This window comes from Lepus europaeus, chromosome 5, assembly GCF_033115175.1.
Source record: "Lepus europaeus isolate LE1 chromosome 5, mLepTim1.pri, whole genome shotgun sequence".
Classification (NCBI taxonomy): Eukaryota; Metazoa; Chordata; class Mammalia; order Lagomorpha; family Leporidae; genus Lepus; species Lepus europaeus.
In genome coordinates this window covers 43184752-43201167 of record NC_084831.1, presented here as the reverse complement: position 1 = coordinate 43201167, position 16416 = coordinate 43184752, and the positions used below count along the sequence as shown (strand labels likewise).

At 36.4% G+C, this 16416-nt stretch overlaps 1 protein-coding gene across 5 annotated transcripts in view; it reads right to left on the bottom strand.

Moving 5' to 3' along the window:
- OSBPL9 (oxysterol binding protein like 9) overlaps positions 1-16416 on the bottom strand; it is a 194666-nt gene that overhangs the window by 53786 nt on the left and 124464 nt on the right. For 3 of the 5 annotated variants that reach the window (XM_062191311.1, XM_062191312.1, XM_062191310.1), the window contains 4 exons: positions 6133-6228; positions 5336-5383; positions 3849-3878; positions 3063-3113 (listed from right to left, as the gene is read on the bottom strand). In XM_062191311.1, the coding sequence (XP_062047295.1) occupies positions 3063-3113; positions 3849-3878; positions 5336-5383; positions 6133-6228 (225 nt within the window). Of the gene's footprint in view, positions 1-3062; positions 3114-3848; positions 3879-5335; positions 5384-6132; positions 6229-11638; positions 11708-16416 lie in introns of all 5 variants that reach the window. The other 2 variants (XM_062191307.1, XM_062191309.1) reach the window with 1 other exon arrangement.

Below are 16416 nucleotides of genomic sequence, written 5' to 3'. Positions count from 1 at the left end.
AAGGCTGTGAAAACTTTAGGAGGTGTAGCCTAGCACAAGATTCTTAGGTCACAGATGGCAGTTCTCAGTTGTGCCCATGGATTCTCTTGCTTCTTTATCATGGGACCTTCCTCTGCTCATCTCTACCACTACCACAAGGGTCACTTGAACCTCCAAAACTATGAGCAAAATAAACTTTTACTCTTATCACATTAGTTGCCTCTTGTATTTCATAGTAGTAACAAAAGCTGACTATTACTTCTATTTTCTACAGAATAAAGCAAAGGATAGAGAGGATAAATAAACTTGCTGAAGTGGTAAAGTTGGGATTCAAACCCAGTTTGCCTGCAGAGTCCATACTCCTCAAAATAATGCAATGCCATCTCTCACCTTCTATCCTAAACACAGATTAATGAACTGATCAGATTTACCTAGCATTTTACTTGTAAGGATGATCACCATGACACAACAGAGGTGGCTAATGAGAAAAACCATACCTACAGTGAAAATACTACAGCATACAACCATTAGAAATTATGCATTAGAGAAAACATTCAGAAACTCACATTTATCAGACCTCTACTAGCTGGCAAGCAACTACTGTGGGGAACTGAGGATACAGTTGTTTCACAGACTAAAGGGTATGTTCCCCCAAAACTCACACACTGAAGCCCTAATCCCCAAAGTTGCTCTATTTGGACATGGGCCTATAAAGAAGAAACTGGGTTGAAGAAGCTGAAAAGGGTAGATCCCTGATTCAATAGGACTAGCAAACCTATTAGAAGAGACATCAGAGCATTTAATAGCTCTGTGTGCACATGTACTAAGGAAAGGCTACATGAAGAAAAAAGGCAGAATTTGCTGTACACAGGCTGGAAGAGGGCCCTTCTCAAGGCAGAACCTTTATCTTGGACTTCTCAGCCTCTAGAATTATGAGAAAATAAACGTCTGTTGTTTAAGCTGCCTAGTCTATGATATTTTATTATGGCAGCCCACACACACCGAATAAGTGTTAAGACAAAGTCCTCCTAGAGATTATACTATAATATAGAGAAAAAATAGACAAATAAATGAATGTGTCATGTAAATCTGGCTAACGATACAAGGCAAGGAAGAAAAATCAGTGAGAAGTAGAGGTTATTCTGGGTAAAGCAGTCAGAAAGTTCTTTCCAAATATGACTCTTGTAGTAGAAATTTAAATAAAGTAGGAGAGTGAGTCTGGTAGGAATCTCTGGGAAACACCCTCTAAGTGGAGGGAAAAACAAGTAAAAAAATTCCTAATGCAAAAAAGAAAGCTTGTCTTGTCTTAGAAAAACAAAATAGGCAATGTCGTTGAATGGCATGGTCCAGCAAGGACAAGAGATGAGATGAGACAGCAGTGATGGTTCAATGACTTCAGCTATGAAAAGTAGTTTAGATTCATTTCCAAAAGAGATGAAAACACATTGCAGGATTTAAGCAGGCAACTGACATGGTCTGATTTATATTTATATTTGGTTTAAAGATTCAAATAGAACTCATGAGGTACAAATATAATTTGAGTGTTATATGTGTACACAAAAAGCATAACAACAACATTTCCTTCTGGAATAAATAAAAAGGAAAACGTTTTTACTTGGTATGGATTACTCATTCCAAAGGACCTTGAAAAGTTACAGAAAACAGCTTTAATAACTTATACTGTAACATATTTCAGAGACAGCTCTTGATGAGTGGCTAATAGGTGAGCTACTGAAACAGGTGAGACTACCTTTCTGTACAGCTATTAGAATGTGATGTTCACAGGTCACCCAAGCAGTCTGAAACATTGTATATGGGTTCTTCTACTTCCTCCATCTTCTAGAGAAAGTGGTATGGATGCCTTACAATATGTACTCACTCACACCAGGCATGGTGTAGTTTACTGATTTTCTATATATAGGCTTTTAGGTAACTGTAGATGCCTTCTATTTGCCAATGTAACTTCACGGCCAAGAAAAACTAAACCAAAAGCCTTGGCCCTTTCATGCCTCCAACCCTATCATCCTCCTCTTCTTAGCTTTAAAATATAATCTGATCCCTAAAAGTAGATAAAAATTTAAATATCTGATAGGAAATCAGGCTTAATGATCAAGAGTATTATTAGAAAGTTAACATAAGCTTTAAGTTCAGACAGTGTAAATACAACAAATTTGGCCTCCAAAGAAAATAATACTGCCTTTAGCTTATAAGCTAATATATTCACTATCCAAACACAAATGGACTGTCCTACGCTATTACGTCATTAACAGTACTATATAAAATGTCTCTATGGTTAAGTAAACAAATCTATGCAATTGAATAAGTAAAACAGACCAATAATTAAAAACACAAACATCATTTCTAAACTTTGGATTCTTTGCTATCCCCTATCTCCTTTTAGCTACTGGCTAAAAATACAGGGACATGGTCAGATAAGAATAATGAGAAAAGCTTTTTTAAAATTCTTACTCTCCAACAGTAAAGTTCTTGTTTCCAACAATTTCAGGCAAAAATTTTATATTTAGGTGTAACATGTAAAAAGATTTCCAGAAAATTAGACAATATGCATGAAGTTTAAAACCCACAATAATTAACAAATATATTGTTTCATGAATAAAAAACAACAATTATGGTTCATTAATATTGTTCAGTATCAGAAAACATTTACAACAATGCAATTTAAAAAAACATGTATCTCTATTATATTTGTCATTACGGATAGGAAAAACACTGTCAAACTTTCCCTTGTTTTCTAAGGAAAATTTGTTTGTAAGAGGTTTGCAAAAGATGTCTGCTCCAAGCAGCAATAATGGATAAAATGGAAGGAAGGGGTGAGTCATTCAAACATGCTCCCTTCCTTCCCAGCCACCACCAGAAATTATGTTACCAGAAAACAAGCGTATGCAGATAAGCTAACATCCAAACATAATAGATGTTCCATAGCAGCAAGAACCCATAATAGTTTACCATAGAAAGGTAATACAAAATATGTTTCAGAACTGGGATTTTGGCCATTAAAGAAAAGTGCCATCATGGTTTTTAAATCTCATTACATGAAGTTAATCAAAAACAAATTTACTTACTTTAGCAATCTGCAGCAACACAATGCAGTGTTTAATTGATTCTACCATGCTCTATGAAAACAAAACACTGATTTTAGGATCTTGGCCCAAATAAAATGATCATATGATATCAAAAAATAAATACTTAAAATATAAATATTTTTTCAAGATACAAATCTCAGTAACCTTATATGTCAGAAGGCCAATAATACATCAGAAAATTTGTATCACAATAGATTTTAATTAGAAGAAAGAGAACATATACAAGTTGAGTATCCCTAATCTAAAAATCTAAAATGTAAAATGCTCCAAAATCTGCAATTTCTGGACACCAACATGACTTTAAAAGTGCAAAATTACACTTGACCTCACATGATAGATCATAGCCAAAAGGCCGGTGCACTAAAAGCACTACATAAAATTATCTTCAGGCTATGTGTATAGAGTGTATATAAGTAATAATTGAATTTCATGGTTAGACTTGGGCCCACTTCCCAAAGATACCTCATTACGTATTCATAAAGATGACAAAGCCTGAAATGAGAAATACTTCTGATCCCCAACATTTCAGATAAGAGATACTCAACTTGTACGTGTAAAACAACTTTTATCCAATGATCTCAGACAGGTAAAACTAGAATAGATAAAATGGCATATGAAGTCAATTTCAATCACAGAGATAATTCAAATTCCTCGGAAAATAATACAATTCTTAAACACTCCCATTAAATCTGAATTGTTCTTATCAATAGTGGCTGAAAATAAAAATAACATTTTAAAGCAAAGTTTGTCAAACACATAACTTACATTTGTTGTCTCTTTGAGAGTTTCAACTTTCTGTGAAAAATAGTAAATTTAAAAGACAGTCAGAAGCACAAAGACATATCACAGTTGATTTTGCTTTGTTGTTACTGATTAGCAATTTAAAGAATTTTACCAAAATGTACTCAGTATTTTAAATGAGTACAAGCAGATTGGGAATGGAATGCTTCTTATTATATTATATAATTTTAAAAAACCGAAATCAAATATTTAAATAAAAATCCCATGGGCTGGCATAGAGGTGTAGCAGGTTAAGTTACCTCCTGTGATGTCGGCATCCCATATGAGTGTCTATTCAGGTCCTGACTGTTATTATGCCTGGGAAGGCAGTGGAAGATTGCCTAAGTGTTTGGGCCCCTGACAGCTGTGCAGGAGATCTGGATGGGTTCCTGGCATCAAAATGGATTAATTCTGGAAGTTGCAGCCATTTGGAGAGTGAACCAGCAAATGGGGAAATTTCTCTTGGTCTCTTTCTCTCCCTAATTTGGCCTTTCAAACAAATAAATAAATCTTTAGAAAAATAAATAGGGGCCGGCGCTGTGGCACAGCAGATTAAAGCCCTGGCCTGAAGCATCGGCATCCCATTAGGTACCAGTTCTAGACCTGGCTATTCCTCTTGTGATCCAGCTCTCTGCTATGGCCTGGGAAAGCCGTCGAAGACGGCCCAAGTCCTCGGGCCCCTGCACCCCTTGGGAGACCCGGAAGAAGCTCTTGGCTTCAGATCAGCACAGCTCCAGCCATTGTGGCCATCTGCGGAGTGAACCAGCAGATGGAAGACCTCTCTCTTTGTCTCTACCACTCTCTGTAACTCCCTCTTTCAAATAAATAAAATAAATCTTTTAAAAATAAATTTAAAAATAAATAAAAATAAAAATTCTAGACATTTTATGGATTAAACCTTCTTAAATTGGTATGATTGAAAATTTGTAAGAATATAGAACATTCTATTCCTTACTTGAAAACAAGTTTTGTCTTTTCTATTAATTTTTACTATGTGATAAGAATGTTTATTTTAGTAACACTTCATCTTTTCTAAGTTGTTTAAAAGTGATATAGGGATAAATTCCAAACTTAAGAATGAAGAGTGTGTTAGAACACAACTAAGTATAAATGAGCCAAAAACAAGGCTATAGTAAACAGAAAAGCAAAAAATAATGCTGCATTAAGAAATCTAACCAAGGTAGAAAATAAAATGTTAACTGGAAGAAAGAAAACAATATGCAAACTTCAAAGCAGATGTCAAAAATTCAAGAGGCAGTTAGAGGAGAACTGAAGTTAATCTACCACTCATTTCCTCAAATATCTCTGATTTATTTTGAAAATTCTTGGCTAATTGGTTTATTAATATCTAAAATGATCGCTTTAATTTACAAAAATAGTTTTCTGTCTTTAACTTGTGATATGTGAAAAGAACTTACTTACAAATAGGGAATTACATATAAAAATTTCAAAATCATGGTTATCTAAGTTACCTTTCTCTGTTCATCATCTTTGCAGCTTTGAAGCTTGTCATCAAAAAGCTACAAGGTTTAGAAAAAAAAAAAAAAACAGGTTATAGAATCAAGCCACTTTACATTCTGTACATTTACTAAAAATAAAGAAAATTAAACTTTAGTTCTTAAACACATTTCCTCCTGGTATGACTCATGTGAATTTTCAAGGCAGCATATATTTTTTCAAGGCACAAGATTGAGTCAAATTTTATTGTGTGCAGGACCCTAAATGGGCAAGCTCAATCACTCAGGTTGAATTTCAAGCAAAAGAACCTAAAACACCAATTCAAACTCGAAGGATTTTTTTATTTGACTTCCAACTTTTATCAACACTTTTTTTTCCCCAGAACTTCTGCTTTTTAATTAATTTTAGAGTAGGAATTGAAGGAGACCATTTATTTCAGTAACGATAAAGGAGGTGGAGAAGACACCCTCATCTAAACTTCTGCAAAATGTAAAAACAAGTCTTAGAAACTGAGCCACTAAAGCTTAGCAGTTTCACAGAAATTTGAATCAGAGTATCAACTTAATCTTGCTTTAATGTCTCCTAATTATGTCTAGATATTTACCTTTTCCTTAAGAACCAAAAAAGTGCATTATGTAACATGCCATTTACCAATACAATTAGAATTAAGTTTTTTTTAATAAATCAGCTTTAAAAATTGCTCAAGAATCACATGAGGGCTTTAAATTAACATCAAGTAACTTTTTCTCAAAATCATGCCTAGTAACACTTACTAGTTTCTACCAATTCAATAAATAAACTAATGTCATACCTTTAATTGTTCTATCAAGATTTGTAGGTAAGCATCAGCCTCTGTAAGTTTTTTATCAAAGTCTTGGACAGTAGGAACGAACCCTGAATCCAAACCCTGGAGGAAAAAAAAATTACAATAAGCCTAGCAGTACCCAATAATGTTTAACAGGACACAAAATAATTCATTCTTCATACATAAAGACATTTTCATTTTTAAAATAGGATTAGTACTTTTACACAAATAGGTCTGTTTAAATTATCTAAATTCTCCAAGAACAGTAGTATATCATTGTCTCCAACCTCAAGCCCTACTCTCTCATTAATTACATGTAGCTGCTTAAATCAGGATTTACCCTGCTCTTCACGATCACTTTCTTTTTCCCAGAAACCTCGTAATTGGCTCCCAGTCACCACCAGCATGACAGTAATTCAGCTAAAAGAACACAAGCAAAAACTACCAGGATGACCTATTTTCCCCATTTGTGGTTCAATTCATTCCTCCATTCCCTTACTCTTAACTGCATATTCTCACTGTTTATTCTCCCCTCCCTTAACCCACTTTTTTCAGCTCTGAAATTCTCCCTCCTCTTATTAAAAAACAGAACATCAAAATGCTCACCTCCAAAAAATGGCCTTAAGTGAGAGAAACACTACTCTCCTAATCAAGTTCCCCGCTCACTTTCACCCTTGGCTGGAACACTACACTCTGGACATCGTATAAATGTTTATTTATTCAGAGGACCCACTTGTTTCTCACAGTATTTACATATCCTACTTTGTGTATGCTTAAAATTTTAAGCTCCAAGAGTATGGAATCCCTATGTTTTAACTTTAATCAAAAGAAACTTGAGTTCTTAGTCATCTCTGACTGAAAAACAAATCAATCTTAGGTGGAAAAGACAAAGCAGACAACTAAATGGCCAGCCAGCCATCCCTACATGCCCAGCTTTCTTAAAGTAAAGCAGAAGAATGAAGAATGGTCAGGAACCACAACTCTGTATTAAATAAGAGAAATGTATTTATACATTTATAATACGTACATTTATAAATATGTATCTATACATATATAAATGTATATCCACCTCAAATGACTTTCAATTCATTTTAACTTCCCTGCCAAAGACTGCTGATCATTTTTCCATTCCCCATTTTAGTAAACTGAGGCCAAAAGTTTATTTTATATAGCAGCAACACCTGATCTTTACATACTTTGTCATTATAAAGCCATTATCTCAAAACACCAAATTGAAATGGTAAGATATAGGGGGCCAATGTTGTGGCACAGTGGGTTCCTGGATGCTCCATTTCTGATCCAGCTCCCCGCCAATGCCCCTGGGAAAGCAGCAGGAAGATGGTCCAAGTATCTGGGCCCCTGCCATTCAGATGAAGCTCCTGGCTCAGGCCTGACCCAGCCCCTGCTGTTGCAGCCATTTGGAAAGTAAGCCAGTGGATCGAAGATTCTCTCTCTCCTTCTCTCCCTGTAATTCTGACTTTCAAATAAACAAATCTTAAAAAAAAAAAAAAAAAAAGAAAGAAAGAAAAAAGAAATGCTAAGGTATTATTACAGAACAATGGACTGGCAAAACCTGGTTTCTAATACCAGCTCAATGACTAACAAGCTGTGGCTCTCTAAACTTCTATTTTCTTCCCTGCCAAACACAGGAATTCTCCTACTACTATTATTAGTAGAGCAACAACTCTTGAGCCAGCTTCTACTGCCTTCCCAGGCCATAGCAGAGAACTGGATAGGAAGAGGAGCAGCTGGGTCTCAAACTGGCACCCACAGTGGATGCTGGCACTGCAGGAGGCGGCTTTATCCACTTTGCCACAGCGCCAGCCCCAAGAGACATTACGTTTTAAAACAAAGTTTAAGAAAGAAAGATCATAATAATAATATACAGTACATATCCATAAAATTGTAGTTAAATGTCTTCATTTTTAAAAGAGATCTCAAAGGACTTCCTATCAGAAACATTTCACATGCAGAGGATGAAAACAAAGCATGTTGTAGGTGAAAGGAAGGATAATCACATACCATTTCACAGACACCATATTACTGCACTATACAAGAAGGGAGCAATTTCTTCCCTTGGTATTATGCCACAGAAGTATTAGGACTGTGTGGCTTAGTTTTCTTTTGTTTCAGACTGTTCTGATATAATTACCAGACATTTAATTATCACCTTCCAGTTAAAATCAACTAAATAATTAAAAAGGTCAAAGTACCTTCATAAATGAATAAAAGGTAAAGCATTGAGGTTAGACAGGAAAAGTAATCTTAAACAATTTCTCTTTTGAATCCACTTAGAACTAGCACTATCTAAAATTACCAACATATCTTTTTGAACAAATCATCATCCAATTAAAAAATCTTCAGTGAATAAATAAAAACAAATTAGATTTACATTATGCAATTTGACCTCACTTAAATTAATTCTTCAAGCCCTTTAATACTGATAAAATTATCTGAATCTCACCTGAGCTCTTTTTTTTTTTTTTTTTTTGACAGGCAGAGTGGACAGTGAGAGAATGAGAGAGAGAGAGAGAGAGAGAGAGAGAGAAAGGTCTTCCTTCCATTGGTTCACCCCCCAATGCCCGCTGCAGCCAGTGCGCTGCGCTGCACTGATCCGAAGCCAGGAGCCAGGTGCTTCTCCTGGTCTCCCATGCGGGTGCAGGGCCCAAGCACTTGGGCCATCCTCCACTGCCTTCCCGGGCCACAGCAGAGAGCTGGACTGGAAGAGCAACTGGGACAGAATCTGGCACCCCGACTGTGACTAGAACCTGGAGTGCCAGCGCCGCAGGTGGAGGATTAGCCTATTGAGCTACAGCGGCACCGGCCACCTGGGCTCTCTTCTCTAAGACCTGACTCTACAACTTTCCTTTACCCTTAGAATACACTCCACATTTCACAATGTCTAAGCCAAAATTCTACTTGCCAATATGATATCAACTAAGAATCCCCAAACTGGCCTAACCTCCCTCACACAGTAATCCACAAATTTTTGATGTACTTAAAGAGATCTGCATATCTTAGTATAACCAACTGCAAATCAATAAAATAACATGTACAGAGATGTCAATAAGACAGATAATTCGACTGTTTTCTCAAGTCTAGTAAAAATAATGTACTAAAATAAAGTACCACAGTTTCACTATATATCAATCACCTATTCCAATTTCTAACTTACAGAAATTATTTCTACAACCTCTTGGAAATTCATCTGGTCTTTGCTTGAGTGTCTCACGAGATGATGGAGACTATTTTATAAAAATTCTCTGAAAGTATTAACTGTTCCTCCTTCCATTCAACATTTAGAACACTATGGCAGTACATCTACTCCTATTAACCCTTTTCTACTGGAGTTTTGTTTTTAAGCAGGACTAAGAATACAGTCTTTTACCATGCTGAGGATGGTTCGTCTTCCTCTGAAAAGAACTGAGAACAGGGCAGACCCTTTAAGACAGTGTGACTTCATACCTCCTACAGTAGCTCTTGAGAACAAGTAGGCTGGGAGTCAAGAAAATACACATTCTAGTCCTTTGTATTTGCCCTAACATTTACTATACTTTATCCTAATTATATATTTAATGATTGACTTTTCTGAGGGATTAAAAATTCCATGAGGGCTGGAACTGCACCATTTACATACCCTCAGTGCTAGCTCAGTGTTGAACAAATGCAAGTGGTACTGGCTGCAGCATCTGGCATCACTGATGCTAACACACCAGTCCTGCTATGGCTGCTTCTCCCTAGATTTCTTTTGCTCTTGTGCTCTTTCTTCTTCCCTTTCTCTACTCCCTGTCTCCTTTCTCTACTGTCCTTTTCTCCACATCTTTCCTTCTCTTTCATCCATGAACTTCACTAATTATCCTGCATTGTTAGCAATCAGGACCACAGTGGTTGCTGTTTCCTAAGATGATACTGATGTGCTACAGTTCTGTATGAATTCATTTAAAGTTTAAGTTAAATCTAACAATTATAAATAAAGAAAAAAGGTATGCAACATAATAAGAAATTAACACAGAAAAATCTCAATAGAAATTAAACCTCGATCTAACCAAGAAAATCACATATCTATAGGACAGTTGTTTAGTCTAGTGGTTAAGATGCTGGTTAAGATACCCATGTCCCACATCAGGGCACTTGGGTTCAATACCCAGCTGTAGCTCCTGACTCCAGCTTTCTGCTAATGCAGACCCTGGGAGGCAGCATGTGATGACTCAAGTAATTGGGCCCCTGCCACTCATATGGGAGACCTGGACTGAGTTCCCTGCTCAAATTTCAGTCCAGCCCAGCTCCAGTTGTTGCAGGTGTCTGGAGAACAACCAGTACAGGAGCAGGTGGGGGCGGTTCTCTATGCAGTAACTATGCTAAAAATAAAACAGTCTCTATGTGTCAAGTGAACTTTGCTAATAAAGCAAAAGAAGGTAAACTCAAGCACAGGAACCTATAATTCTACACCAGAATCTATATATGTAATTTAATAAAGAGGAATACATCTGGTTTAAAGGAATTTCCTAAAATAGAATCTAGACTGGTAGAAAACTAAACTGCCTCAAAGCTATGTCAGTACTTCCTACTATCTTCCTAATACCTAATGTTAAATAGGACCGCTTTTCTCTATTTAGCAGGCACATAAAGGCTAACTAATGGCAGCAAAACCAAATACCTACTTATGACTTCAGTTGGGACACTAAACTAATCATTGCATATCTATTTCATGCTCATTAAAAAAAAAAAAAAAAAGAATACTGAAAGGAGAAATCCTTAAACTGCTCAAGTATACAGGAATTCTAGTTGATCTGGAAAAACATGCCTTCAGTGAAACAGCATAGGAAGCAGCTTTTGAGGAAAGGAGTAAGACCTTTTAAAGTAATTCCCTGCTAATAGAGGAAAAGGAATGAATAGTGAAGGTGAAGGTGGTTTAAGGTCTTCTTGAGATCAGAACCAGGAAATTATGAAATTTATGGGTGACATGAGGAACTAAGAAAGAACAGAAAGACTGGGTAATAACACTGTAAAAACAAATTAACAAATGAGTATTATTTTCATATCCAATCTTATTTCACAGGCAAAACTTAAAGGATTAAGTACCTTATGTGTAGTACCTTCTCTTATAAAAGACAAAATAGTATACAATAAAAATATATAAAAAAGAAAATAAAAATAAATTGTTTTATGTAAGTCACACAGAAAAATTCAGACTAATAATAGGGTAAGTTATCAGTAGCAGAACTGTAAAACAGGATAACTTAAAAATTTAACAGGAAAACACCAAAGAAAACAATTTTCCTAGTGAAAAATACATGTCATGAACATGAAAAAAAGTAGATAATTAAAAAAAATAGTGAAACATACACCCTATAATTAAAGCAATGAAAATTGTGCAGGAAATGTCATTTTGATTAAAATATGAGCATATTTGGAAAGTTTATGATCACAATTAATAATTGGAGATGACATGCATCACAGATAAGTTTCATTCAATGGAAGTATAGGGCATACTTACAATTCAATCACTTACAATTATTTTTGAAAATTCAAGAACTGGAGAGATACCAGAAGACTGGAAAAAAGCTAGTGTAGTACTGATCTTCCATAAAGGTAAGGAAAAGAAAGAATATAAAGTTACCATACTGTGAGTCTGACATCAATAATCAAGTAAAGGAATAATAAGAGAAATATCTGTTAACTATACAGAGGAAAAGTAGGTATATGACTAGCAAGTGGCAAGTTAAAAAAATTACGCCAAATTTAATGAAGTTCTAAGAAATTTAAGTTAGCAAGTCAAGCTTTTAGAGAAATGACACCATTTTGCTTCCTTGCCAAATGACTTGAAAATTGGTTTAATGATGAAAAAAGTATAAGGAAACTGAAATATTAATAAGACCATGCTTTTATATGAGGCATAGTAATCTGTAATTTCCTTGGATTACTAAAAATCTAGAAACATTTAAAATCCCTATTATCCTTGTGGTTTAGTTAAAGGAAGAACAGAACTTGCAGACACAGAGTTCTGACAGTAAGAGTTTCTACCTATTTTTAATTCTATAGAATACTCAACTACCAAGTCCTTTTGTGTGAAGATTATCAATTCAAAAATGCCCATACAGTTGAACCTCATATTGAACCTTTTCTCTACACTGTACCTTCAGGAAGGTATTTTCCATTTAAAGTAATGTTCTGATAATCTAAGTTTCCAAATTAGGTTCTCTAGTGTCAATATAGTTGCTATAACCCATCTTGTCAACAATTGCGAGGTACCACAAGAATGCCCTAAAAAATAAATCTCTTTCCATAATTTTTTAAAAGATGTATTTATTTACGTGAAAGTCAGGGTTACACAGAGAGATGCAGAGACACACACACAGAGAGAGAGAGAGAGAGAGAGATCGCTATCTGCTGGTTCACTCCTCAAATGGCCACTGGCTATAATGGCTAAGGCTGGGCCAGGCTAAAGCCAGGAGCCAGGAGCTTCATCTCGGTCTCCCACATGGGTAGCAGAGACCCAAACACTTGGGCCATCTTCCACTGCTTTACCTAGGATATTAGGAGGGAGGTAGATTGGAAGTGGAGTTGGGACACAAACTGGCACCCATATTGGACGCCAGTGTTGCCAGCTGCTTTTACTGCTATGCCACAATGTCAGCAGCCCTTTTCTGTAATTCTAAGCAAGCATGCTTGCTTAATAATACCATGAATTCACCAAGGGTGCCTAATAAAAGTTAAACTTTTTTTTTAAAGTATCAGGTACTCTGCTGGATACTGTGTTTCCTCATTTCACAATCACAACTCAGTACAGGTGATACTCATCCTATTTTAAGTGATTACACAAATCATTATGCTGATTTTTAAAAAAAAATGGAATTTCAATCTAATCCTCTGACTTCAAATCCATTATACTTTTCTATTGAATTACAATATTTTAAAAAGTTCATGACATAAGGGCACCAAAATATAATCTGAAAATTGCCCGAAGGAACAACTGAATGAAAATGAGAACAATCTCCAAAGACTGATTTACTTTTAAGTAATAAATCTACAACTTCCTAACAATTTACCTGTGTAATCTAGCCAGGTTATTTTCTCTGCTTCCCTTTCCTTATCTGTAAGATAAGGTAGAATAATAAACATCCAATGGTGTTAGATGAACAGTATGTGTAAAGTAACACAATGGCAAATATCCTATTTCCTCCTTATAATTTGGAGCTTTAGATAATCAGGATTCACCACTATATCCTCCAGCCTCATGCAGTGCCTAACATAAAAACAAAATGAACAAATAAGCAGATAATACTATATAAACCACATGCAATTTTCAGAGATGTACAATCAAGAAAAGGATATACGTATAAGTTAAACTGTAATTAAACATCTCTTTAAAGAAAGATTATCAACAGTAAGGTGATGAACTCTAAAGAAGATAATAGGTGATGGTAATAAAAATGGTATGAGTAATAGATCAAACAAGTGGTAAGACACAGTCTGGAAAACAGATCAGAAAAACAATTCCAATATGAGATGTTCAGAAAAGTACTGGGTATTATAACTGAACCACACAAGGGAAATTATATTTGTTATTTTGACAAAGAGCCAAACAACATAAAGCAAGGCTTTTTTCCCCATAGAACATATATTAGCTCTTTGAAAAATCAGAATTGCTTTTATCTTTAAAAAGAAAACCATTTATACACAATGTTAAGTTTCTGTTAAACACACACACACACACACACCAAATCTGACTTGCTCATACATAAATATGACAAAAATGAGCTGCTTCAGCAAACAGGAATCAGGTACAAATACCAAGTGCTAACACTGATGGACTTCACAGGCCTTAGCATAACTGCTAGCACAGCTGCTTATTCTTCATGATCTCTTATTCAAATCAAATGCAGCATCACAAATTCACATCACATAAAGGTACACCACATGCTAGTAAACATGCACTTAAAACTTAGCAATCACTGGAATAAATGAAATGCTGAAGAAAACTCGCCAGTAAAATGGAGTACTGAAGTTGTTTCTCCCACATCCTTCCTGCCAAAAACATGATCATGACTCAACATTCAAGAAAGTAATTTCATGAAGAACAAAAACACCTACTCCACCACACCACCTAACAATGCACTGTTTGACCATGTGATTTTCTTTAAACCAGTCTGGCCATTTTCAATCTTTCTTCTATGTCATAGGTTAAGTCATTTCAGGATCTAAATAAACTGAGTGTGTTACTAGTATAGGATGAAAAAAGACATTTCTTCCATTTCCCTAGCCTCAAATTAACAGCATTTTGGAAAGCCTATTTTTAAGTAGTCACCAAATATAAAAATTTCAGATAAGTTTCCTGGAAATTTGCTCTATATATAGCCAGGAAAAATTCATATTAAACATGTGAATCCTTAAATCGAGTTCAAGTTTTGAAATAGCTACAGAATTCTCATAGCATAATGCTTGAGAATTTCATCATAAAAGAGTTGAAAAAACAAACTGGTTCTCTCTGTATAGCAAAATAAAACAAACCGAAAAATAAACACCGGTGGGCGGGGGTGGGGTGAGCACTGCATGATAAACTAATCAGACCTACGGACAATTAGTACCAAAAGACTTCTAGTCCCAGCTGCTCCTCTTCGGATCCAGCTCTCTGCTGTGGCCTCGGAAAGCAGCAGAAGATGGCCCAAGTCCTTGGGCCCCTGCACCTACATGGGAGACCAGGAAGAAGCACCTGGCTCCTGGCTTTGGATCGGCGTAGCTCCAGCTGTAGTGGCCATTTGGGGGGTGAACCAACGGAAGACCTTTCTCTCTGTCTCTGTCTAACTCTGTCAAATAAAAAAAAAAAAAAAAAAAAAAGCAAGTGTCATGTGGGCTCTGGTCCTAGTTTTTCAGGTCTACAGCTGTGTGACTGTGAGTTAAGTCTCTGGCTCCTCTGAGACTGTTTCCTTCCACTATTAACAAAAAGGGAGAGACTGAATTACAGTTTTAAGAGTTTCTTCCATGAAGTCAACACCTCCAGGTAAATAACCAAAACACAGGAGCTGTCATTAAGTTATATGTTAAGTATGCTAAACACGTGGGGTAACCTAAGTGAGGGAAAGACTTCGTGAACAGACAACTGAGAGGCCATGGCATGTTCTAAATGTGAAGCAGTTCAAAGTGGATGCCTCTGGTAAAGCACCTGGAGCTGATTACAGACTCAAGAGAGATAAATTAGGATTAGTTTATGAAATACCCTGAAGAATATTCCAGGCAGTTGGACTCTGGCAACAGGAAGCCAGAACAGATTTTTGAAGCATAGGAGTAAAGTCAGATTTGATTTGGATAAACAAGATGGGCAAGAAATGTCCAGTGACAGAGACTAGTCAGAAGATTCTACAAAAGTCTAGATGAGAGATGATGATGACCTAAATGAAATCATTAATTACCACTTAGAAAAAACTGGCAAATCTAAGAGGTATTACTAGGGCGAACACAACAGGACCTGGAAAATAAGAAAGATGGAAAATAGCTTTCAATAACTAGCCGCCTGTGTGCAGTAGAACCTCAATTCATTAAAGTACTTAGGGAAGGGTCAGACATTTGTTGCAGCAGTTAAGATGCTGCTTGGGGTGGGGTGGAGTGGAGTGGGGGCGGTGCTGTGGCACAGCAGGTTAAAACCATAGCCAGCGATGCCTTTATCCCATATGGGCACCGGTTCAAGTCTTGACTGCTCCGCTTCTGATCCAGCTCCTTGCTAATGTGCCTGGGAAAGCAGCAGAAGATGGCCTACATCCTTGGGCCCCTGCACCCAGGTGGGAGATCTGGAAGAAGTTTCTGGTTCCTGGCTTCGGCCTGGCCCAGCCCAGTCATTGCTGCCATTTGAGGAATGAACCAACAGACTGAAGATCTCTCTCTCTCCTTCTCTTTCCGTAAGTCTTTCAATTACATAAATAAATCCTTACATCTTCTGATGCTTGGGATGCCTGCATTCCATACAGAGTATCTAGGCTCAAGTCCCAGCTCCATTTCCAACTTTCTGCTAATGTGCACCCTGGGAGGCAGCAGTGGTGATACAAATGTTTGGGTCCCTGCCGCCCTGTGTGAGATCTAGATTGAGTTCTGGGCTCCTGCCTTCCGTCGGGCCCCAGCTGTTGCAGGCACTTCAGAAGTGAACCAACCAGTAGATTAAAGATCTCTCTTTCAAAAAATTCTTACAAATTTTTAAAGTTAAATATTTACTAAGGGATATTTGATACACATTTTCAGTTTAAGAATTGCTTTTCAAGTACAACAATTTTTGCTTCAACCTTTATTAAAATCCTCCAA